The sequence below is a fragment of the Serpula lacrymans genome, assembly GCF_000218685.1.
Source record: "Serpula lacrymans var. lacrymans S7.9 unplaced genomic scaffold SERLAscaffold_7, whole genome shotgun sequence".
Taxonomy (NCBI): Eukaryota; Fungi; Basidiomycota; class Agaricomycetes; order Boletales; family Serpulaceae; genus Serpula; species Serpula lacrymans.
In genome coordinates this window covers 1,321,314-1,343,520 of record NW_006763296.1, presented here as the reverse complement: position 1 = coordinate 1,343,520, position 22,207 = coordinate 1,321,314, and the positions used below count along the sequence as shown (strand labels likewise).

The 22,207-nt window shown below is 45.9% G+C and overlaps 9 protein-coding genes across 9 annotated transcripts; 4 read left to right on the top strand and 5 right to left on the bottom strand.

The window, feature by feature from the left end:
* Nucleotides 1–315: 315 nt before the first annotated feature.
* SERLADRAFT_390193 (uncharacterized protein) lies at nt 316–718 on the bottom strand (the record flags this gene model as incomplete). Its single annotated transcript, XM_007318590.1, has 3 exons — nt 316–380; nt 456–567; nt 641–718. The coding sequence occupies 3 exons, from the start codon at nt 716–718 to the stop codon at nt 316–318; spliced, it is 255 nt and encodes an 84-aa protein (XP_007318652.1).
* A 151-nt stretch (nt 719–869) lies between these two features.
* Nucleotides 870–1,760, bottom strand: SERLADRAFT_390194 (uncharacterized protein; the record flags this gene model as incomplete). Its single annotated transcript, XM_007318589.1, has 2 exons — nt 870–1,391; nt 1,456–1,760. 2 exons carry the CDS (start codon nt 1,658–1,660, stop codon nt 1,258–1,260), a joined length of 339 nt encoding a protein of 112 aa, XP_007318651.1.
* Nucleotides 1,761–2,003: 243 nt separating this feature from the next.
* SERLADRAFT_449396 (uncharacterized protein) lies at nt 2,004–3,100 on the bottom strand (the record flags this gene model as incomplete). The annotated part of the gene is made up of 4 exons (XM_007318588.1): nt 2,004–2,139; nt 2,202–2,319; nt 2,366–2,408; nt 2,470–3,100. The coding sequence occupies 4 exons, from the start codon at nt 3,098–3,100 to the stop codon at nt 2,074–2,076; spliced, it is 858 nt and encodes a 285-aa protein (XP_007318650.1).
* Nucleotides 3,101–5,485: 2,385 nt separating this feature from the next.
* SERLADRAFT_408531 (uncharacterized protein) lies at nt 5,486–7,255 on the top strand (the record flags this gene model as incomplete). Its single annotated transcript, XM_007318587.1, has 7 exons — nt 5,486–5,528; nt 5,590–5,704; nt 5,759–5,935; nt 5,990–6,261; nt 6,320–6,572; nt 6,628–6,796; nt 6,854–7,255. The coding sequence occupies 7 exons, from the start codon at nt 5,486–5,488 to the stop codon at nt 7,253–7,255; spliced, it is 1,431 nt and encodes a 476-aa protein (XP_007318649.1).
* A 619-nt stretch (nt 7,256–7,874) lies between these two features.
* SERLADRAFT_415667 (uncharacterized protein) lies at nt 7,875–8,783 on the top strand (the record flags this gene model as incomplete). Its single annotated transcript, XM_007318586.1, has 4 exons — nt 7,875–7,911; nt 8,012–8,066; nt 8,119–8,602; nt 8,657–8,783. 3 exons carry the CDS (start codon nt 8,063–8,065, stop codon nt 8,781–8,783), a joined length of 615 nt encoding a protein of 204 aa, XP_007318648.1.
* A 2,192-nt stretch (nt 8,784–10,975) lies between these two features.
* On the bottom strand, nt 10,976–13,259 carry SERLADRAFT_468227 (uncharacterized protein; the record flags this gene model as incomplete). Its single annotated transcript, XM_007318585.1, has 14 exons — nt 10,976–11,380; nt 11,436–11,493; nt 11,548–11,575; nt 11,649–11,708; nt 11,776–11,876; nt 11,992–12,031; nt 12,092–12,107; nt 12,164–12,175; nt 12,236–12,260; nt 12,316–12,353; nt 12,415–12,520; nt 12,578–12,595; nt 12,653–12,971; nt 13,029–13,259. 13 exons carry the CDS (start codon nt 12,722–12,724, stop codon nt 11,253–11,255), a joined length of 702 nt encoding a protein of 233 aa, XP_007318647.1.
* Nucleotides 13,260–14,062: 803 nt separating this feature from the next.
* On the top strand, nt 14,063–15,825 carry SERLADRAFT_415665 (uncharacterized protein; the record flags this gene model as incomplete). Its single annotated transcript, XM_007318584.1, has 7 exons — nt 14,063–14,215; nt 14,265–14,501; nt 14,561–14,980; nt 15,052–15,067; nt 15,119–15,239; nt 15,295–15,521; nt 15,586–15,825. The coding sequence occupies 7 exons, from the start codon at nt 14,063–14,065 to the stop codon at nt 15,627–15,629; spliced, it is 1,218 nt and encodes a 405-aa protein (XP_007318646.1).
* A 249-nt stretch (nt 15,826–16,074) lies between these two features.
* Nucleotides 16,075–19,359, top strand: Vsp34 (putative atypical/PIKK/PI3K protein kinase; the record flags this gene model as incomplete). Its single annotated transcript, XM_007318583.1, has 13 exons — nt 16,075–16,148; nt 16,203–16,289; nt 16,345–16,446; nt 16,502–16,645; nt 16,700–16,820; nt 16,876–16,962; nt 17,017–17,097; nt 17,185–17,400; nt 17,455–17,736; nt 17,793–18,059; nt 18,130–18,727; nt 18,779–18,853; nt 18,986–19,359. The coding sequence occupies 13 exons, from the start codon at nt 16,075–16,077 to the stop codon at nt 19,357–19,359; spliced, it is 2,508 nt and encodes an 835-aa protein (XP_007318645.1).
* Nucleotides 19,360–19,465: 106 nt separating this feature from the next.
* SERLADRAFT_438251 (uncharacterized protein) lies at nt 19,466–22,150 on the bottom strand (the record flags this gene model as incomplete). The annotated part of the gene is made up of 5 exons (XM_007318582.1): nt 19,466–19,689; nt 19,746–21,554; nt 21,650–21,755; nt 21,805–21,928; nt 21,981–22,150. The coding sequence occupies 5 exons, from the start codon at nt 22,148–22,150 to the stop codon at nt 19,466–19,468; spliced, it is 2,433 nt and encodes an 810-aa protein (XP_007318644.1).
* Nucleotides 22,151–22,207: the final 57 nt, after the last annotated feature.

The window sequence follows — 22,207 nt, the reverse complement described above, 5'->3', positions numbered from 1 at the left end:
GAACCTTTGGGGATGTGATATCCTTCATACACATCGGCATTTGTGGCAGCATGTGCAGCACCTTGTTGAATAGATGTTACGCTAGTAGCAAGGACTCTGGCCACGTCGGTGAAGGGGGCACTTACCCAATGGTGTGACAGGGTGCCATCTAAGGGTCTCGCGAAGGATTGCTTCAATGTATGGCAATGAAGGCCTATCATCAAATCGAGGAAGCCTATCGCGGCCTACGACAGCGTCAATCTCTGCTTGAGCTCGCTCCTGAACGTGCGGGTAAAGTACCATAGCAAGTACGAATATGAGCAACGATGATGAGGTCTAGGCGATAATCTCAATCGAGATGCCACAGTCGAAGACTGCATATCTTACAGTGTCTGATCCAGCTGTACGAGGTGAGGGATATTGGCATATATCAATTAAAACAGCACTAAAGGATGATCGTTCATTTGGCGCCTCACCTCCGTATGCAGTGGCGGAAGCATTTTTAAGAACCTGCTCGAGCTGAGGATCGTCGCCTTTTCCGCGGCCGAGTACATCAGAGACCATGCATTTAACTGCTGTGTTAGAGGCCTATGCTAGACTCAATACCGAGAAACCGTCAAGAAGGATCATGATTAAACTTACTATGTTGTTTTTGGCGTACTGGAATGTCGTTTCGACCATCTTTGAAGTCAGCCTGCGGCACCTTAGGATCCTTGGCTTGATGCTCCCAGGAAACCATGCAGGAATACGCTGCACTGTATGGGATATAAGTGTATAAACGACAGCGATGGATAGCTATGATGCTTGGGTGAAAAAAACCCTTACAGAATGGAAAAGCGCCAAGTATGATGCTCTTCTCGGGTGTCAGTATCTCGTTACCTAGTGCGACTGCGGTATCGCAAAGTGTCACAAGAGGGTCGTTACGGGGCAATGGATGGTAGCCGTACGTGACGGCCATGATAATCGATGCAGACAGTCTGTGGAAGTAAGTATGCACGGGGAGCCTTGACGAGGTATTTCATCCAGGAGACATACGTGCTGAAGTGAGTGGCAAATGCATCGGGTGCCTCGAGCAAGTTGATCAATAACTGGTGCACTTTGCGCATTTGAAGAGGACGGTACTTGGACGCTGCTTCTGCTCGAAAAGCCTGGTGGTACACCCGCCTATGCTGTCGCCAAGTGTCGCCATAGTTGAGTGCAATCGTGTTCCACGACCATCCAAATCTGTCAAATATCGCTACGATGGAATATTGTAGGAGCTTTAGACGTATGGTGCACTCACATCTCAAGAGAAGCCACGACCGGCTTGTCAGAGTAATTCTTCGAGCGAAGGTCCAAAAGATCTTTGGCCACTCTCTCTGAATTGATAATAATAACGTCCTGGTTGAGAAAACGGGAGTAGACGATATCACCTTTCAGCCATCATCGAAGAAGATACTTTAGGCATGCATAGGTACGAAGAGGGGCAAGAAATACCATATGTCTTTCCCCAGTTCGTGTAAGTGATCCAGGGCTCTTGAGTGTCGATCTGAAGCACATTTCCCACTATATGGAGAGGCGAAGGACCGGGCGGCAGTAGTGGCTTGTGACTGTGGAATGATTTTTTTGCCAAACGCCTGATAAACTCTAGTGCGGAGATAGAGAGAAGGAAGTAAACGGTGAGATAGATAATGGCTGCCATTCAAGGGGGAGGGGAGGACAAAATATTGCGTCTGAGTTAACCACCGAACAAAAGGATGCTGCTATTATATGCGCTGAAGGTACATCATCTCGGTAGCGTCAATATCAAGGAAGGGGTATATCTTACGGTGGATGATTGGTTACGGCTCAACTTTCGAGCCCGGCCAATGTCCGGCATAATATTTTTCAAAATCCGATGTACCTTCAGCTATTATATTTGTATTTAGCAAAATTCGAGCAAGGCCTTTGATGGGCGATCAACGAAAATACATTTTAATTAATTTCTTTGATCCAGCGAGTGTGATTTGGGCAAAAGCCAGTGTGATGAGAGATCGAGCGAGCGTGCAATTCAACATGTCAACATAGGATTTCAAGCGATACAGTAAGTACATGTCATGTAAAAAAAAATCCCTCTCAGCCACGAACACGACTGGACATGATGTCAATCTCTTGTGATGTTCTCATCTTTGTAGCCGAACTCTGTGAAAAAAGAGGTGACATGAGATGTAGTAGAAAGGATCCATCAGAAAAAGAAAACATACTGCTGTCTGCAAGGAAGGGAGTCCGAAATATACACAATACTGGTTGCATTTGTGCAACAAGGGGAAGTTGTCTAACGTCGCCGTCCAGTTTCCTTCGCCAAAATTATCGGCAAAGTCTCTGGGAAAGGATGAGAACCAACCACATGGAGGTAATAGAGCCTTACTTGGTAGTGATAACCTGGCAGTCAGTCAATATTCCACCGGACCCTGACAAGTCAAATGTAAGTACGAAAAGGAAAGCAAAAGAGACTAGCTTATATTAACTTACCTTGAAAATCTGAGATGAACACAAGGCCTTGCGAGAAATGATATTGAGTGTGTTGTGCGAAGCATAGGAAGGTTGCAATCTCCAGTTCAGGCGGAGCAAGTTTGTGCCGAGGAGCTGCACTATTGTTATTGATATACTTCACGAAGTTACCGTTTATCTTCTCCTCGAGAAGATAAACGGCATTACGCAACTCTCTGCTGTCTTGGGGGATGGCCAAAGCGGCGTGGACGACTCGAAGTCGGGGGATTGCCGGGGGAGGACAGTCAAGGGGCCTTCGAATAAGCTTGTCGTCGACGAAGTTATAAACTAAAGCCAACAGGCTTGTTGCCCAGTAAAGGCAGTTAGCCTCGTCGAGCATCTTCATTAGCTCATCCTTGATGGCCAGTCGTTTGCGCCCGCCTGAAGGACTTGATGGTGTACCACTCTTTTCGGCTCCCTGTACTGTTTCTCTGTAAAAGCAACGTTTTGCTACTATAGCCTCTACCTGTAGAATATTTTCCTCTGCTGGCAGAGCTTCAGTTAGATCATATGACGCTGGGTGGCATGTCTTGAAGCTACCGGCTGGCCCCAGCATTGCTTTTGAGCTGCAGTCAACTGTTAAAGTGACTAGAGGGCGATTGACCTTGCTCATGACATCGAAAGGGACCCGCTTCTTTAGAAGCTCAGTGAATGGGATCGAAGGGACGAGGAACAGGACATAGATTCCTATGTCCGTATTTACTTCACTAGCACGTTAATAGATGTTTTAGATAGAAATATAGGTTGACTTACATATCGGCTTTGCTAGGCGTCGAACATCTCCTTGTGCCTTCATGACACGCTCAAGAACTGCCTTGTCAGGCATGCTGAATGGCGGGATATTGGGATTAGTAGCAGCCTTGGAGAAAAGTCTTGAGGGCAGTGATTGGCTGCTAGAGCTTGAGGGAGTGAGGGGGCGTAGTTCAGACGTCTTGATGGAGTGTTTGCTGTGGAATAGGCTTGACATTGATGCTGTGCTGCGTGTATTGTTACTACGACTGTCATATTCACCCTACATGTGGTAAGTATCGTCTCCAATAATGTGAGGGCCATTGGCATACCTCCTCTGACACTGGTGCTTTTGAACGCACAGATACCGACTCACGTGCGGGGATGGAAGATTGGCCTGGCGCCTTTCGCACACGAGTCTTTCTAGCTCGTTTCCCACCACGTGTTGCTGCAAGGAATATCTAGTAAGGCCAGTTGCTGTAAGTATAGCGCAGTAAAAGTAAGTAAAATGTATAACCTTGTCCATCGGACCACCAATATCATCATCGTCTGACGATATTCCGGGGCTCTGAACCTCTTCATTGCGTGAGCGTGCTTTGGCATGCCTATCTTCTTCCTTCCATAGCAAGACATCTTCAAATTCCTCCTTTGACATCAAGAGAATGATGGGAACTTTCACGTTTGGTGAAAACTTGGGCATGTTGTCCTTTGCTGATGTGCGGAAGAAAAAATCGTGAAGGACCAGCCGCTCAGAGTATTGATGAGGCTCTTCGGGGTCGTAAATGAGGAGTAATGGAGCCTTCAGCATCTGTAAAGACTCGAGTGCCAGCTGATGGTCACAAGACCAGACCACCCACAAACGCTTCAGGTGTTCAATCACTATGTTGCGTAGTTGGCCACATTTAATAGAGAGCGGTACTGTAATGTCTCGTTCAATATTCTCAAATAATAGTACATGTGAGTATCCTTGAAATATTGAAGTACCCAAAGACTCACCCCAACCAGCTCTGTTCCAGATTTTCCTTCGTCCTTCACATGATGGAGAGCTATCCGGATTGTGACTTGACGTTGAGGAGCTACTGTTGATGCTAGCATTTTCGTGCGGTGGTGGGCGTGGAATGCATGGTTCTGAGTATATCCTATGGCTTGGGAGACGCTATCAGCACTGACACTAGCAGACGAGGGGATAAGAGGGGGAGGCATAACGCTAGATGTAGCATGTCCCACCCCAATATGCTGCCTAGGGAATGACTGTTCTGGGATTTCATAATGTGTGTTTGGTAAGTAACTTGAACACGCACAGGTGAGCTGGAAATTTTACTCACCGCCACGTTGTGCGGCCGAAGAAGCCTTGACAAGAGCCTGGCGCGAGTCGGCATCAACACCATGTGCCCGGGAAGCCACTTTCGTGAAATCTAGATTTGATCCTTAACATATACATTGAATTACAGAAGACAATCAGACATACCGACAATTTCACCAGATATTGCACTGGTACTATGACCATGACGTTCTCCAGTTTCCGCACGCTTGCGCTGATAATGCTCGACGCAATCTGAACAGCAGTGGCGACCGGTCCCATCCCTACCCTTGATATACAAGAACCGGACAGACTTATCAAATTCTGTACGACAACGATGACAACTTTTAGTTGGTGGGCCTTCGATAGTGGGTGTGAAGTCCATGGCGGCTAATTTACTTACTGTTCTCCCCCCATTCCTGGTGTAGTTTATATGGATCCTTGAAGATGAGTTGTAGTCCGAATGGATTTGGGTCGAGTCGAGTCAAATTTGAGAACTCCTCGGCACAAAGATAACAATGAGGACTTTGCCAATCTGAGTGGCTGGCGACTCACCAATGGGCCATCCTCGAACAACACGCGGACAAGGATCAATATGGATATGTCAAAGCTGGTGATTGCAAATTGACATGAGGAGATGGGAGATCTTTGCGGAGATAATGTCAGTGAAAACAAATGAGGAAGAGGCAGGCACCGGTTAAATGAATTGCGTGCAAACACGATCTGATTAGCCTTACGGTTTTGTCTGAAGTGCGTATCCAAGTGTCTATTGAGCGGATCTTCCATATCCTTTCTGCCCATAGGATCACTTGAAGAACTGACTCCACTGCTTACACTGAACAGGCTGTGGATCAAATAGGAAGTGTACTATTGGACTGTGCATCCTATAGGTGAGTGTTCAAATTGCAGTGCCCCACGTGCATCAGCCAAGTGCTAACGCTATCCAGGACTGTCAACGCCCTGCAGGCCATGCCTAACCCTCAAGGTACCAATGGGTATAAGGTATCCCCTGGTAGGCTTGCATAAACGACACTCCAAGGGTGTAATGCTCACTTTCTGTCCTTTTCTCACAGCTCCAGACATTTTAATCCGACCATTGGTGGAACAATTCGTCGCAGATGGATACACAAATCCAGAAATTGTCACTAAACTCAAGGACTACTATGACACGGACCGCTACTCATTTTCGTAAGCCTTCTAGCTGTAATACTACAATACACTGACACATTTGATTAACTATAGTCTCGCTTTACTGAAGAAAAAACGGATGGTTTGGGGCTTGAAGAGTGCTCGGGGCCAGGCACACTCAGTTGATAGTGTGGGGCCTACCATTGAACGTGTTCGTGAGCGGTTCCCTCACCAGGGGTCACACGATATGAGAGTGACTTTGCGACAAGAGGAAAGGGTGATGGTGCCTCGGTAAGTTGTTTCACTTTTCACACAGTGGCAGTCACAAGGACGTTAGTATACTAGGCAGGTAATACTAGACTACATGAATCTACACCATCCAGACGAAGTAAAAGGACGTCGAAAACGCCGGCTGAAGCGTAGTTATTTCTGGACAGCAGGTGTCAATGAACTGTGGTGTTTTGACCAGCATGATAAGTGGAGACGCTTTCAGCTTTTTTTTCACGTTGGACTCGAGCCCTTCTCCGGCTATGTACTCTGGCTCAAAGTCTGGTGGACTAACCATAATCCGCGTCTGATATGTGGATGGTATTGTGATGTCGTGGAGAGATTGGGTGGTGAGTCTCTTTCTCCGGTGTTTCAACTGCTTGGCTGCCAATTGCTGACTTATACTAGGGATGCCTCTAATCACACAAAGTGACCCCGGCACTGAAAACAATGGTATCGCAAACGGCCATACATTACTTCGTCATATGCAAGACCCGGCTTTAGACAAGACCCTGCAACATACGTTCAAAGGATCTCACCGGAACATTAAGCCTGAGATCTTTTGGGGCCAATTTCGAAGACGTTGGGCGCCGGGATTTGAGGCTCTCCTTGACTGGGGGGTCAACGAGGGCCTTTATGATGCTGACGATGCTCTTCAACGGTTGCGTATATCCATTTACCTAAGCAAAGCGGCCACAACTGACACAAACCTGTAGACTAGTCTTCCACTATGTATTTATCCCCTGGATACAGCAAGAACTCAACTGCTTCATTGAGAGGTTCAACGGTTCAAAGCCCCGACGAAACTCACACAAGTTACTACCTCATGGACGCCCTGTAGATATCTTCAAGAACCCGGAGCTTTTTGAGTCACGCAATTTTGCTGTAAGTTCATAGTATCATTTCCACTTTGTCATATACTTATAATACATACATCTACAGGTTAAGGTGCATCCGCCGTATCTAACAGAAGTGCGAGACAAGTATGCACCACCCGATCACCCTGTTTTTCATCTGGTCCCGCCGGCCTTTTCGTTACAGGCACGCACATTCTGGGATGCTGCCAACTACCCTCAAGTTGGCCGAGAAAACATATGGGACATCTATTTACACTTACTCCAGCAGTTCCGAGATCAGCCAAACAACATGGAGTTGCGTACTGTGATGGCCCTTTCAGTGAACTCTAATGAGGAGGATGAGTCCGAATTCATGCCAGTCATGGAGCTTCCACCCCACCGGCAACGGAGGCGCGTTGTAGGAGATGCACCACAGAACACCGGGGGCTACTCATCTGACGAAGCTGATACAGATTTTGAGTATGAGTGGACAGACGACTCGGATTAGCTTAGGCCTTTTAGTATGTGTTCTGGTCTTTCTTGTTTTCTTGAAATGCACTTTGGATATCAAATCATTGTATTGTACATAGAATAGCTAAATACAACAATGAATGTTTCTATGGAATCATGCTTTGGGCCCGAGAACTTGAGTTCTGGAATGCACAACTGTGCAGATGCTGTAAGGAGCAACTCACACCGAGTTTATTTGTAATTTAATATGGGAATTGTACCTTCCAGTCTCTTTGAGATCTCCTTGATCCTCCAAGCATGTGAGTACAATGGGATTCCATTGTGCGTCGGCGGAGACCATTGTTTTGGCTTTGCGTTGAATCATTTGGTTAGTGCGGGCTAATATGAGACATATGACCACAAGAAAGAGCTGGAACTGACTGTGCATTACTGTATTGGCGTGAGCATGTGGTTGACGCGAAGCTCTTCAAGAATGTGTCGCCAGAATTGCATGAAAAGATTTACAGTGCTGTCTGAACAGCTGATTATTCCGAGATCGTGAAGTACACACGTGATGTTGATTTGTTGGACCTTAGCTATTGTTCTCACGCATGAAAATTCTGCAACTCTGTCAGACTGCCGTGTTTGTAGATCTCAATAATTGTCAACTATGGGCTGTAAGTCTATGCTGCCTCAAGCAAACAGCTATAAAAGGTACGGGTGAGTTCACAATTATCATCCAGACATACTTACCTCCTCCTTCCAAATTGCAATGACTCAATCTCCTCCCCCTGGTCGTTCAAACTCTTCCAAGCAGCCTGAACGCTCCGTGAGTGAAGATTGCCTCAGCGACGAGGAAGAAACTATGAGTAAGGCCTTCTCATGTTTCTGATTATTGCACTAACTTACGTGTACCTCCAGACATCCTCCTTTCTCTCCTCTCATCCGTAACCTTGAGTAGGAGCAACGCTATGCTCATGATGTCCGCTGTTCTTGGCAGTGCCCGCCCTTCAACTCCATCAAGTCCCATATACACCAGCTCTTCCCCATCTTCCTCAATAGTTCAAGGGTCGCTTGCCGCCAGCTCTACTGTGGTATCTGGTCCTTCAGCTGCTGCTTCTTCACGCACTCCTGCTTTGGGTGCCGCCTCTTCTCCGCTTACTCCTGCTTTGGGTGCCAGTGCTTATGCGACAGTTTCTCCGATCACCACCAGCTCTCCTCTTTTCACCACAGCACTTGGCTCGCTCGCTACCCCTGCCGCTCCACCTGGAGGTAATGTGCCAAATGCCTCACAGGCTATCACTCGCACATACCTCGGCCAGGTTTATGAGGTTCCTGATGCTGGGACAGCTGGTCCCTTCTATTTGGTCACCAGAGGACGTAGAATTGGTATCTTTGCTGCGTGGTAAGTGACCTTTGACTCGTCGACTTCGAAACTGTCTCATCTCTATTTTCTCAGGCAGTCTACCTCTCCTCTCGTTATCGCTGTCAGCCGCGCCGTTTTTACTCGCTGTCCTTCTATTTCCGCCGGTATCACAGCCATGCAGAACACAATCGAAGCGGGTGAGGTGGAGATCTTACCTTGAGGAGAGGGGTTGTCAGTATATGTGTAATACTTGTAATTTCTTGATGTATTTGGACGCTTGAAATCCTATGTTGACATATTGAATTGCACGCTCGCTCGATCTCTCATCACACTGGCTTTTGCCCAAATCACACTCGCTGGATCAAAGAAATTAATTAAAATGTATCTTCGTTGATCGCCCATCAAAGGCCTTGCTCGAATTTTGCTAAATACAAATATAATAGCTGAAGGTACATCGGATTTTGAAAAATATTATGCCGGACATTGGCCGGGCTCGAAAGTTGAACCGTAACCAATCATCCACCGTAATATCTTTCTATATCGGCTTCGAAGTCGTGGATCCACTTGTACAGATCTCGCCAAGGACGTACCGGTCTTGCACTGGATAAGCCTCATTTGTCATTTGAGCCTATGAGAATGCACCTTGGAGAAATGGGCCCGGTCCATCACTGTCACGGTACTTGAACGCGAAAGACCTAAACTCAAGTTGGGTAAGTGTTGTATCGCACTGCGGTCGGCGACATAGTTCGGAGATTCTTATTGTTATTCTCGCCCAGCACGTTGGCCAGCTATAGCATCGAAGCGAGCCTGCCAATGAGTACCATCGAGATGAGCCGCGACATCACGCCAAAATTTGGACTTTGCGACGGCAACTCCAAGTGGTGGTAGCGCGAGTGATTCGTGACATTCCATGAAAACACAGTTGGTCATGAATGTGATTCTTTGATTTCCAAGGACTCATCTGCGTCCAATCAGTATTTTCATCAACTGTGACCCTATTCGGCTCCTCTTTTACAACTTTGTCGACTCCCCTGAACCTGCCCGCTTTCTGGCGAGGTGCAAAGTTATATCAAACCGCCATGTCACCTGTCAAATTGTCAATCGCTCATACACTCACCGTCTCCATGGAACCGTGGACTTCCGAGTCTGTGAGTGGTAATTCTGGTGTCCTGGTGTTGGCCTGATGCTCTATCATCATGCTGTTACTCCATTCATATTCGCAGTATATATGTCAACCGCAAGCTTGTATCTGAACACAAATCTCTTTGCTTGCCATCATAGCAAGTTGAGGGCTGTCCTAACGCATCCTAGGATGTGTTTCTATTCATGTCAGCACCATAGATTTACATTAGACTACATACCTCTCTGCTAACGTTACCACAACTGCTCAACACACCACTCACACAGTCAAAACAATTCAGAAAAATAAACAATAGTAATTGAATTCATCTCAGCAAACCAAAAGAATATAGAACAAATATATTCTTTATTAAACTACTATTAAGTAAGATAACAACTCTTAGACTATTTGTCCGACCCCATGACATGTCAAATGACAAGCATTAGAAAGCAGAACAAAGAGAATAAGGGTCAAAAAGAGATCCCCCGACGACGCAAGCCGGAAAGTGCAGTAGCAAGGTCATCACGCCCCTCGTGTTGCAAGCAGAGCACAAGAGGACAAGGGCGGCAAAAATTAGATAACCAAAGAATGGAGGCGGTGCCTCCATAATAGTGGTTAAACTATTAAGAACAGATACTACACTTGATCTAAGCCAAAAGGCCAGAGTGGTAAGGATTCATCTTGTTCGCGCCCAGCTTATATACCCTGAGGGTGGGTGCACGGACCATTTCGCGTCTCACTACCATTTTAGGCAAGTGCTATAGAGTGGCCACATCCGCATCTACCGCACTTTGTCTGCGTACTCGATAGCATAGCACTCTTCACTGTAATCAATCAGTCGAGTGAAAGTAATAACTTGATTGGCCTATTGAAAGTGAAGTCAACTTGATACCCGATCGCAATGACTTCTGTCGTTGGCGCCAGGTTTTCAGATGTTTGGGCATCTACACGCTGGCCGTGCTCCTAATTCTAAATCATATTCATTAGGTGAGGAGACGGTCCTCATTTGAATGTTAAAAGTGGATGCTGAGCACTGAGGCTTCAGGCTTCACTTCATATTCTCCGTCGGTTAGTTCAGGCTCTGGAATGTGATATTAAGAAACTAACAAAAGGCATATTCGAGAGTGATACATGCAGTGACAAGGTTACATGTTTACCACGGGACAAATTAGTAGAGCGACACAATTCAACACCAAGAACAATAGTAGATGATCTTCTACTAGCCTTGTATCCCTTACATCACGAAACCAAGCCCTTCATATAAATATAATTTACTTATGTTTTTTGAGCGAAAGAAATAAGAAAGGAATGTATCTATTTGTAGTGTTGAGAAGTCATAACAATGTAAAGCTAGAGATTGGAATGTACTGCAGCAGCAGTAAAAAAAATGGTAGATGTGCGATTAGAGCCTGACAATACCCGTGTTAGGGAAAGTGCCATTGTAAGCTGCAGTAGGAATCCCAGATGAATCCAAGTTTATAAGGCTTCCAGTATTGTCTTTGTGACACGATGTATCAGTTTACAATGCTTGTGAGGACTATCTTCCTTGAGTTGTACTCCCAGATAGGTTTAATCCTCTTCATCGTCTTGGCACTTGACTGGATGTGGGACAGCTCCAAGAGTCGACATATTGGCATCTCCAAAACATTTTGCATGACTTCGCGAATTGAGGAGGGCAATAAACGAGTTCACGTAAACTATGGTCATCATATCAGTAAGTAGTGGGCTCAACCGTTGCAAGAAACGACGTACGCTTGGAGAGCAAAAGGCCAACTGCTAAGTTAATACTGTTATCCGGCATTACCGCACACTGCTCTAAATGTTATAACCAAATATGATTGAACTGAGAGACAATTATGCATACTGTAATAATCGAAGCCAAAGAGAAGATGCTGAGAATTGAGAATTCAGGTATTAATCATCAGATCATTATGACGGACATCACTATGAAACTACGAGTTTCACCTTGTCAAGGACCCGGAAGCACACACATAAATGACTAATCTTTTTATTATTGTGTCCGTTCTAAACCAACACAGTATGAGCGTTTAATCGGGTAAGAAATTATGGAGCAAGAAAATAATAAACTTACTTTAAAAATCCAGTTCGCGATAAAACTAGGAGATACCACATCGATGCCGCAACAAAGACGTCGTTTGTGGCAAGCAAAGCAAGCGCAGATATCGGCTCCCACTGATCAAATTGATGCATGCATATTACGAGCAGTGGTTTAGACAACCGGTGGACATTTGTGGAACATTTGCAATTAAGCAGAAGCATAAAAAGTTCGATAGTGGGAGACACTTACTCTCACCATCCACAAATCAGAGTACAGGCGACACTGACATCTGGGTCAACGAAGAAACTACTGAGGTGAAACCTCACTCGGAGAAAAGTGAGGAACTGACATGACATAACATAGAACTTCGACCACTTATTAGCCTGGAAAATGTCATAGAGATTACTTGAGATGTACTTACACGTGCTCAATCCTAGAGAGCAAGAGCAGTGTCAAATCATGTGCCGTAGAAGTAATAAATTGTGAGCAATACCTGAGCCAAGAACTATGACGACAACCTATCATAACGATGATATGTGAGATTGGACCGAGTAGCCGGACATATGCACATACTTGCACCAAAAAAAGAATATGGTTCCGTCCCTTCCCCACTATTATTGATAAATGTAATCAGTCAGAAATAAGGAATCCATTTGATGAATCAAAATTTACAAATCCAGAGACGATGAGCATATAGACTAGTGTCCCTCAGTGCTTGCCTTGCCTTGTTCAAGTATTCTATGAAGACACACCAGTGAACAAAAAATATGATAACCACCTGTAATACAGTCGCGTTGTAAGGAGGATATGAACAATACAAACAAATGTTACTAACAGTTATTATATATTGCATCTGTATCAAATGAATGAGGATGGTAGAGAAGGGAAATTTGTGATACGGTGAATTTACCTTGAAGCTCCAAACTATTATCGAGAGTGCGAGAGGATTTGCAAAGTTTGTTATGAGGTGGTAGTATAACATGTGCGAGACACAAACAATATGGATTGTGTCGAGCGACCTGTAAAACAAGGCGTCATCATCGGCAATATTTCAGTACTCCACAACTCGGAGGAAACCCCACCAAAGCCATACAACCTTAAGCCCGTCTATGTCAGCTTGCAGTACTGGTCAAAGAATTGAACATGCCATTATTCTATAAACAAGCCGATCGTTTTCCCACTGTGTTTGAAGGTATGTTACGAGCTGTATATTTGTGATACCATAAAGGCTGCAGTTGCATACATGCATAAACGCTGAGCAGGAAAGTCATGATATTATCGCTCACATAGCACTGAACAAAAGGCCGATGTACAAGGCACCAAACGAGTTGTTAAGACTAGGAAACGGCTGGGGAATGGCTGACACTTCATTGTTGATATCCGACATTATGAGCACAGGCGTTTAAAGGCTTGACACTTGTGGCGAGTCCGAGTAAAGAACTATGGGTCCAGATTCCACCTAGTTTATATCACCTACGGGGGGTCCCCGCCCACCCACACTGATGAAGAAAAGAAACACGCAGCGACGTGTGAAAACGCATAGGGGCAATGCCTAACGACCATCTTCAATAAGTAGCTGTACTTCGCCGCAGATATATCATGGCATACACCGTTAAGCAAATCAGCGCGAAAGAAGAATTTTGGTGTCTTAGAGGGTGTTGCTTGAACCGCTACTGAACACAGGTTGATTAGATTGGTCATGTGCCTACCAATCTCCAGTGAGTTAGCCACTCGATGCATTAGATGATCATTGAAAACTGATCACTAGATATAGAGACAACGAAACCTGTGAGAACATGATCATGTAGCTATGTCTTCTTACCGACCATGAGAGAGTACATACTGTTCAAGTTATTTTGAGACTAAGGGGAGGTTGGTCTTCAAGCGTCAAACAACCATAAGATGAAGGAGTGTTTTGCTATGGCCAAGCAACTCGAAATAGGTGTCTTGTGCTGGAAATGAAATAAAGAAGAGTTGAAATATATCATCTCGATCATCGCTATAATATTCGAGGAGTTCAGTGCATTATGAGAGGGTAAGGATGCAAACAGTATGCCCGTTCTGCGTTTTCCTCAACGGGTTATGCTTTGAGCTCATTGATGCACTGTAAGTTTTCGGGCGGATAGCGTTATTACGGACTTGATCCTACTACTGGTATGGATTACAGAAATGATGATTTGGGTCTTAACGAGAAGGTAGGGTCTGCTCGGAATTATACGGCAGCATTCGGCCGACTGTCGGAGGGTGACTCGGTCACTCCCCAAAAAAAAGCCAAAGGTTCTTAAGCCAGCCCTTTCCGTTTTTCTCTTCAACCACTACCATGGCCTCCATCGCATCTCGTTCTGCCCAAGCTCTCCGTGCTGTTTCCCGCAGTGCTGCCTCCAAGGTAGCGACGAAGCCTGTCCAAGCCGCTTCGTACTCCCTCCTTGCACGCTCTGCGGTTGCAAACAGCTCAAGGCAGCCAGCTTTCCAGGTGGGTATTCTTGTCATGTTTTGGGACCTGAAGCTGACCTTTCTACAAGACTGTTCGTGGAATCAAAACCCTCGACTTCGCTGGCACAAAGGAAGTTGTCTACGAGCGCAGCGACTGGCCATTGGCTAAACTCCAGGACTATTTCAAGAACGACACTCTCGCTCTCATCGGTTATGGTTCTCAGGGCCACGGTCAGGGATTGAATGCTCGTGACAATGGGGTCAACGTCATCGTCGGTGTTCGCAAGGATGGCGAGAGTTGGAGACAGGCCATAGAAGACGGCTGGGTTAGTACATACCATTTCCTTAAAATGTGTATTCTGACGCGTTTTTATTCGCTTATTAGGTGCCAGGAGAGACCCTCTTCCCCATCGAAGAAGCCATCAACCGCGGCACCATCATTATGAACCTCCTATCCGACGCGGCTCAATCACAAACGTGGCCTACCATTGCTCCTCTCATTACCAAGGGCAAGACCTTGTACTTCTCGCACGGTTTCTCTGTTGTGTACAAGGAGGACACCCATGTCATCCCTCCCACTGATGTCGATGTCATCCTTGTTGCTCCCAAGGGTTCTGGCCGTACCGTCCGAACCCTCTTCAAGGAGGGTCGCGGCATCAACTCCAGTGTCGCGGTCTTCCAAGACGTTACTGGTAAGGCGAAAGAGAAGGCCATCGCCATCGGTGTTGCCGTCGGTTCCGGATACATGTACGAGACTACCTTCGAGAAGGAAGTTTACTCGGACTTGTTCGGTGAACGTGGTGTCGTACGTAAAAGCGTTATTGTATCCAATTCGCTAGTGTTTTTTTGACGCGTGCATTTTGTTTATTTATCTAGTTGATGGGTGCCATCCGTAAGTTCAAGTCAACGCCGTTTGTTCCACTGCAAAACTAACAGCATACAGAGGGTCTTTTCCTTGCTCAGTACAAGGTTCTCCGTGCCAATGGCCACACCCCGTCGGAAGCCTTCAACGAGACTGTTGAGGAAGCCACTCAATCCCTCTATCCTCTGATCGGACAGAAAGGGTAAGTTGTTCTTGGAAGCGTCTTTCGCCTGGGTCAAACAGTATTATCATTCTAGTATGGACTACATGTACAACGCATGTTCGACCACCGCTCGTCGTGGTGCTCTCGACTGGGCACCCATCTTCGAGAAGGCCAACGCACCAGTATTCGAGCAGCTCTACCAGAGCGTAAGAAATGGCACGGAGACCCGCAAATCTCTTGAATTCAATGGTCGTTCGACGTATCGTGTAGACCTCGCTAAGGAGCTCAAGGAGATCGATGACCAAGAAATCTGGAGAGCTGGTATGTAACCTTCTTTTTCTTTGTTGGACCAGTAATGACCGTTGTTTCCTTGCCTATAATATAGGCAAGGTTGTCCGCTCATTGCGCCCCGACTACAAGGCTGATTAGATCAGTGGAGTTGCCTATCTTTCATACCCATCTATCCCGCAAAAGCACTTGGTGCAAAATGTGTTGAGCAGGGTGCCTCATGTATTAATGAGGTTGTCGAGTCTTTGTCGTCGTTTCCCGCCCATCACTGTACTTTATATACGTTGGATACGTCTTGTTTAATGCTACATCGATGATTTGAACACGAATATTGCATGAATTTCCTGCGTGAGATATCCAAATGAGAGTGAATGATCGCTTCGAGCTTGCCCAAATAGGTATCAGTGGCTGAGGAAGCTATTACTTGAGTTGAACTACTACAGCGACTTGACTTTCTGTTAATCGACTTTACTCTCCTGGAACACCCTGACCTGGAAAAATTCTGCGGTCGTGAATAATTCTCGTACTTTGACATTGGACAGCATCACCGCCGTTGAACGCACGGGACCTGCAACTTCAACTCTGCATGGATAAGGACAACAGAGATGACTTCACCTTTGCGAAGCTTTCTGATCTGAAGCTTCCGGTTACATTTCGTATGTACGCAATCGTTTGTGTGATTAGTTTCATTCCATTCTGACACGCCTGTCAAAGCTCATCGCTCGAAGGTACGAGACGTCCACGGCCTATCTCAGAACTTCTCGAGAAGCCCGAACTACGATTCCACGGCGTCCAGTCATCGTACGATCACATCACTTCAGGTCTAGATATGATAATGCTAACGAATGGGAAAAAGGTCACTCTCGGATCTCTATGTCACCTGTCAGCTCGTAGCGGATAACAAGCCGCTGACTATTCCATTTCGAACGTCTTTCAAAGCTTTCAAAACAAGCTTTATGTGTGTACTGTTAGGAAACCTGGATACATTCGGGTGTAGCTAACATTCCTTGCAGATGGAACGAATGGATCACGCTTCCTGTGAGGTACTGCGACTTACCACTTAGTTCACAAGTTACCTTCACGGTTTGGGATATTGGGGGTCCAAGAGCTGCTGTACCTGTTGGCGGCTCTACTTTTCGTTTGTTCGGGAAGAAGTGGTGAGATGCGCGTGGCTCGTTTCTCAAATATCGTTTTCTGACGAATCATATAAGGACTCTTCGGAGAGGAAAACATCGCTTACTCCTCTGGACAGATCAAGAAGCGGATGGCTCGATGGATTCTTCGACACCCAGTAAGCTAGGGATAAGGGACGAGATGGGGCGTTTGGAGAAGGTATGCAGCAAGGCGTTATTGCGAGTCAACTATGCTGAGCGGCGTTTATCACCAGCTTGTGAAGAAATACGAGCGAGGGGACCTTCCAAAATCAGACTGGCTGGACAAGCTGGCGTTTCGTAAAATGGAAGAAATACATGCAGTACGTGTTACAAGACCACCTATCGAGCTGAATTTCTAACTCAGTTGTACGCAGGCAGAGACGGAGAAATCAGAAAACCTCTTTCTTTATATTGATTTACCCCGTTTCGACTTTCCAGTAATATTCAGCGAACCTGTGAGTGACAGATCCGTGGTTTGCTAAATTTTGTAGCCTTTTTTGAGTGTTCTGATGAACAATTAGGAGGTGCCTAGCATTCCCCAGCCATCAAACCTAGCACTGGCCAGCGCTCAAATCCCTCCGACACCTTCTATATCGTCTTCCTTCGCAGTGGACACTCACCTTTGGGCTGTCATCGATCCCGAAATTGCCCGAGAAAATCCAGTCGAGGATAAACACCGTCGATTGGTCCGAAGTCACCGTAGCAGTCCCTATGACAGGGAACTGAAGCCAAACGCGAAAATCAGAGATGAACTAGGAGTATGTAATATTTTTTCTGTCATTTTTACTACGCGAGCTGATGTCGGGGTACAGGAAATCTTGAATTATGCTCCCAGTCAACCACTTAATTCGGAGGAGAAAGACCTTATCTGGAAATTTCGTTTTTATCTTGCCAGGGACAAACGAGGCCTCACCAAGTTTCTCAAGTCTGTAACATGGCGAGATCCTTCTGAAGTAAAACAAGCTGTGGAAGAGCTGTTGCCAATGTGGACGGAAATTGATACAGATGATGCGCTGGAACTTTTAGGGCCAGGGACCGTCGATTCCCGTGTGAGAGCATTTGCGGTCAAGCAGCTCAGTAGAGCAGATGATGATGTAAGTTTTTCCAAACTTTTTTGAACATGCAATAGTGTTACTAAAGGATACTTCAGGAACTATTGCTATATCTGCTCCAGCTGGTTCAAGCCCTTAAATTCGAGAGTGCCGCGAGTGACCAAAGATCAACACGTTCTACGACTAGTGCCATATCATACGATGATAGTGGTCTTACGGATTTTCTCATCGCTCGTGGTGTTCAGAATCATGTCATGGGCAATCGACTTTACTGGTACCTCATGGTTGAAGTAGCTCTCGAAGACAGGGTTATGGCAAAGATGTATGGTAGAGTAGTTTTCAAGTTTATGAACAAAATACTGGAGGTGAGTTCAGTTACTTGATGATGACTGACATTTATTGATTGCCATGATGTCTGGCTTTCCGCTGTTGTAGTCTGATAACGGAAGTGACCGTCGGGAGCTCATGCGTAGGCAAGGGCTTCTTATCGAAACGCTGGCGAAACGCGCCAAGGAACTACGCATGTCCAAAGATCCTCGGCCAAAGAAGATAGAAAAACTACGATCTTTTATTGTAGACTCCAAGAATAATCTATCCACCATGGCTCCTCTACCCCTTCCACTAAATGCTCGCATCGAAGTGACAGGCATCATACCGGAAAAATCATCTGTCTTCAAATCAAATCTTTTCCCTATGCTACTCTACTTTCAATGTTCAGATGGTTCAGAGTTTCCTGTTATCTTTAAAGATGGAGATGACATGCGGCAAGACCAGCTGGTGATTCAGCTATTCACTCTGATGGATCGTCTATTGCGGAAGGAGAACCTAGATCTCAAATTGAGTCCTTACGACGTACTGGCCACTGGACCTTTGCAAGGCATGGCGCAGTTCCTTCCCAGCAAGACGATTGCCGCGATTGTTAGCGAGAATGGCACGCTTCTAAACTATCTCAGAGCCAACAACCCAGATGAAGGAAGTATGGGAACTTACGGAGTAGAACCGAGTGTCGTTGATACTTTCGTAAGGAGTTGTGGTCAGTGTTTTCTTTGCCACGCCATCCGTCCTTTGCTCAAATATCTGTTAGCTGGTTATTGTGTGGTGACATATCTTTTGGGTGTTGGCGATCGTCATTTAGATAATCTGCTACTGACACCTGATGGTAAGCAACTCTTATCTTAGTCTCTGTACCTATCTCACGTCAATTTGATAGGTCACTTTTTCCATGGTGCGTAACTTGATTCCCAGTGGTAAACCATTATTGATACTGATCGATCTCCCAATCCTATCCCAGTTGATTTTGGTTATATTCTGGGACGTGATCCGAAGCCATTCCCCCCACCTGTCAAAGTCTGTAAAGAAATGGTCGACGGGATGGGTGGTGCGCAATCAAGTCACTACGCCCGCTTCAAGAACTTCTGCTTTACAGCTTTCACCATCCTTCGCAAGAGCGCTAACCTTATTCTGAACTTGGTTGCATTGATGGTGGACGCCAACATACCGGATATTAAGCATCGTGATGTTCATGAGCAAATCCAAGAGAAGTTCCGTCTTGACCTTACTGAAGAAGAAGCGATAAAGCATTTTGAAGCCCTGCTGAACGAAACGTCTTACTTTACTGCTGTGCTCGATCGGATACATGATTTAGCACAGTACTGGAGAAGTTGAAGTATAGGAATGTTTGATCGTTGCTTTATTGTTGTATGTGTTTCAGTACATCTATGTAATGCTTCCTAATGAATCCTATGCTACTCGAATATCCAGTATCATGCGTTTACGGACTTCCAGCATTGGACAGTGTATTCCACAGTCGATTCTCGATAGACTCTATCGTTGCACGTGGTGTGTTTAGACTTGTCATGAAGTAGGCGACATCGCCTAGAGTTCTGAAATGAATACCAAAAGGAGCTCCGCCAGGTGCTGAACTTAGCAGGGGATCGTCTGATGGACTGAACTTGATGGACTGGAGTAACTTTTGAGCTGAGTGCGATCCGTACCCTTGTATCGGGTAATCAGTCTGAGTTACGGACACTAAGGAGGACCGAGGTACTCACCTGCTTGCTTATCCTTGACCTTGATAGCAAGTACTGTCCCCAGTGCCATTACCTCATTGACAACATCTAAGTGCGATAACGAGTGGATGAAATCCCGGTCCCAGAAGCTCCAAATCTCGCTGGATCCCTCCTCTAGATTTTTCTCTACCCAGTTTTGTTTCGCTTGCTTCCATTGTTCACTATCGGTCATTTTTTCCAGTAAATCAAGAGTCTTGTTTGCTACTTCACATCCTATTGGATGAGCAGTGTAGCTGTGACCATGAAGTAGCGCATCTGTTTTATGATTGCTCCAGAAAGCCTGGAATATAGACTCTGAGGCCATGGTTACTGCCATCGGAACGAGTCCACCCGTCAGAATTTTTGCATTGACGGAGATATCGGGATATACGCCAAGCAAAGAGGTTGAACTCAAAAAGCCAAGGCGGTAAAGGCCAATAAATACTTCGTCGTAGATGACTGGAAGGCCCTGTGAGAGATCTTGTGGACCGTCTCTGGCTGGGAAGAGTTTAGGATCTCGTACGACGTCGATCATGACCCGCTGGAATAGAGGATCTATAAAGATCATGCCACCAGCTCCCATAACTAATGGCTCTAATACGAGTGCGGCAAACTGCTGGCCTTTGTGCATAAGATTCGACAGTGTGGATTCAATATGACGTCTGTAAACCGTGGCTAAGGATGTGTGCAGCCGCGATTCAACGTCGTAGACCGAAGAGAGTGATGGCATGGCGTGATTGGATGAATCCGACGATGAGGATATAGATGGTGGAAGGCTGACCGTCACTTCCCCTTGTCGAATGGAAATGGTGGGAGGTTCAAACCAATAACCTTTCGCATTGTGCCACTCGCAGGTATAAACGCCTTCTTCACAAGCATCCATTGCACCAATAGTGTCGCCATGATAGCTACCTTTCAGTCCTATTATGCCCAGATTTTTCTTTGCAGATGAACTGAGCGTAGTGCCAGCTTTGACCGCAAATGAACGTAGGGCCATCTTAAGGGCGACTTCCATGCCGGTAGAACCATCATCACTGAAGAAGGCTCGAGAGGCCCAACCTTTACCTGGTCCTGCATGGACGAGACGCTCGGCAAGCTTCAGAGCTGGAAGATGGGTGGCTTGGGGAAACATGACATGACCATAGCGTCCGGAAGCGTGCGCTGCTGCTTGCGTCAATGAAGGGTGGGCATGACCAAGTGCCTGCGTCCACCACGATGCAGATCCATCGAGTTGAGGTTCCAGAAGCGATGTATTTTTATTGGAATTACCGGGTGTTCCCTTAGGTGCATCGTACACGCTGAAGAAATCCGACCACGCGCTATCTATGACTGTGACGTCTTCTTCACTCTTGACTAGCCCGTGTTGAACAAATGGCCACCATATTGTGTCAAGAGTGCGACGGCGCATCGACTGCAGTTCTTCAATGCGATGACTGTGACAATCATCTAGATGAGATAGTAAATCGTACACTAGGCCATCGCCACTCGTAGAAGTAATCCTGGAATAGTATTCCTCTGTAATGGAGACATTTGTTGCTGTATCTTCGGCTCTGGGTGGTGGTGGTTCGACAGTAACAACACGAACACCTCGCTCGGCAAAGTAAGGGGTAAGGTATTCAAAATTCCGGTAATATTCGTCTCGGAAAAGTAAGATGGCGTCAATGATGTAACCCCGTAGAAGCAATGCCTCGTAGGATGAGATCGTGGACGAGATACCACCCAATTTTCCGTCACCGACAAGAAGCGTAGGAAGGAATAATGGTCGATATGCATCTGCCTGAGTCGTTCCAGATAATGTGGGACTGTGAACACCTATAGAAAAAAGCAACGTTAGAACACAAATTTGCTTGAACCCGAAGTGATATATAGACCCTTGGTTCCACTCACTGGCTATATGAGATTCTCACCTCCTGCAGTTTCGATGTACATATGTCCCATACGATCGGCCATCGCGCACCTCCGGATGTAGCTCGCGATAGAGTTCACAAATGTTTCATCGGTTGGACTGCGAACCTTGATACATGTTAAAAAGATAAAAGTAATGAAAGAAGAGACAACGTACTGTCTCTCCGTTTTTATCTGATGCCATCTTCACAGCTAAATGAGGAGAGACTGGATCTCCGAAACGAAACAGACACTCGGTATGAACGAGGCTTTTTTGTGGTCCAGCAAATCGTTGGATGTGTCTTGATTTCGTACTCGTCAACGAAGTAAGATAGAGATGTGGAGAAAACGTACCCATCATCAGCATCTTCAGGTGCACCGGTACTGACTGGTTTGAGGTAGTATACCGTGTTGTTTTTTATAGTAGAGGCTCGAACGAGAGCAGAAGTGAGAATTGTCTTTCCGACATCGGTGTTGGCTCCAAAGATCTGATGAACGCGAAGATTTTTGAAAAGTGTGCTCATTTCTTCATGTCAGAGTCAAAGAAAAAACAACAAAGTGTGTCTGCAGATATCGATTTG